The sequence below is a fragment of the Nestor notabilis genome, unplaced genomic scaffold, assembly GCF_000696875.1.
Source record: "Nestor notabilis isolate BGI_N333 unplaced genomic scaffold, ASM69687v1 scaffold19055, whole genome shotgun sequence".
NCBI lineage: Eukaryota > Metazoa > Chordata > Aves > Psittaciformes > Psittacidae > Nestor > Nestor notabilis.
This window is the reverse complement of record NW_009928107.1, coordinates 41,895-42,647: the sequence shown is the minus strand read 5'-3', so window position 1 is coordinate 42,647 and position 753 is coordinate 41,895. Positions and strand designations below refer to the sequence as shown.

At 63.7% G+C, this 753-nt stretch overlaps 1 protein-coding gene across 1 annotated transcript in view; it reads left to right on the top strand.

The window, feature by feature from the left end:
- The window catches only part of RLBP1 (retinaldehyde binding protein 1), a 3,725-nt gene that overhangs the window by 343 nt on the left and 2,629 nt on the right, over positions 1–753 (top strand). Inside the window, 2 exon segments of the mRNA XM_010014383.1 lie at positions 4–132; positions 353–554. Of these exon segments, the coding sequence (XP_010012685.1) occupies positions 4–132; positions 353–554 (331 nt within the window).

The following is a 753-nucleotide window of genomic DNA, read 5'->3' as shown; positions in this document are numbered from 1 at the left end:
CAGACGGGCACCTTCCGCATTGTCTCAGAGGAGGAGCAGGCCCTGCGCTCCAAGCTGGAGCGCCTCACCACCAAGGACCACGGCCCCGTCTTTGGGAGGTGCGAGAAGATACCCCCGCACACCCTGCAGAAGGTGAGGGCAGATATGAGGAACAGGGGGGCAGGCACAGCCTGGGGCTCCTGCTCCTTCTTGGGGGCCAGAGGAGACCCTCAACAGGCTCTTTGTTGGGTGGGATGCACTTGCCCCCAAGTAGGGTGACCCTGCCCTCCCTGCGCTGGGATGCTGCAAGGAGCATCGCTGCCTCCCCTAGCTTTCGGGTATCTAAATGGGGTGTTCTGGGGTGTGTTCCCAGGCGAAGGACGAGCTGAACGAGACGGAGGAGCAGAGGGAGGTGGCGGTGAAGGCGCTGCGGGAGCTGGTGCGGGAGCGGGCGGGCGGCGAGGAGGTGTGCCAGGCTGTGGCCGAGAAGGTGCAGGGCAAGGACGACTCCTTCCTCCTCCGCTTCATTCGCGCCCGCAAGTTCGATGTCCACAGAGCCTATGACCTGCTGAAAGGTGGGAGAGGTCCTGGGCTGGGAGGCTGGGTGAGGACAAGGGGTAGACATGCTCCAGTAGCTTCCAGTCCTGTGCTGGTGCCTCATAGCCCCCCCAGTCTGGGCTGTGCTGGCAGGACCATGACATGGGTAGGGGTTGAGGAGAGAGGATGAACAGAAGGTGGCAGGGCTGGGGAGGTTGGGATGCAGGGGAGAGCGTT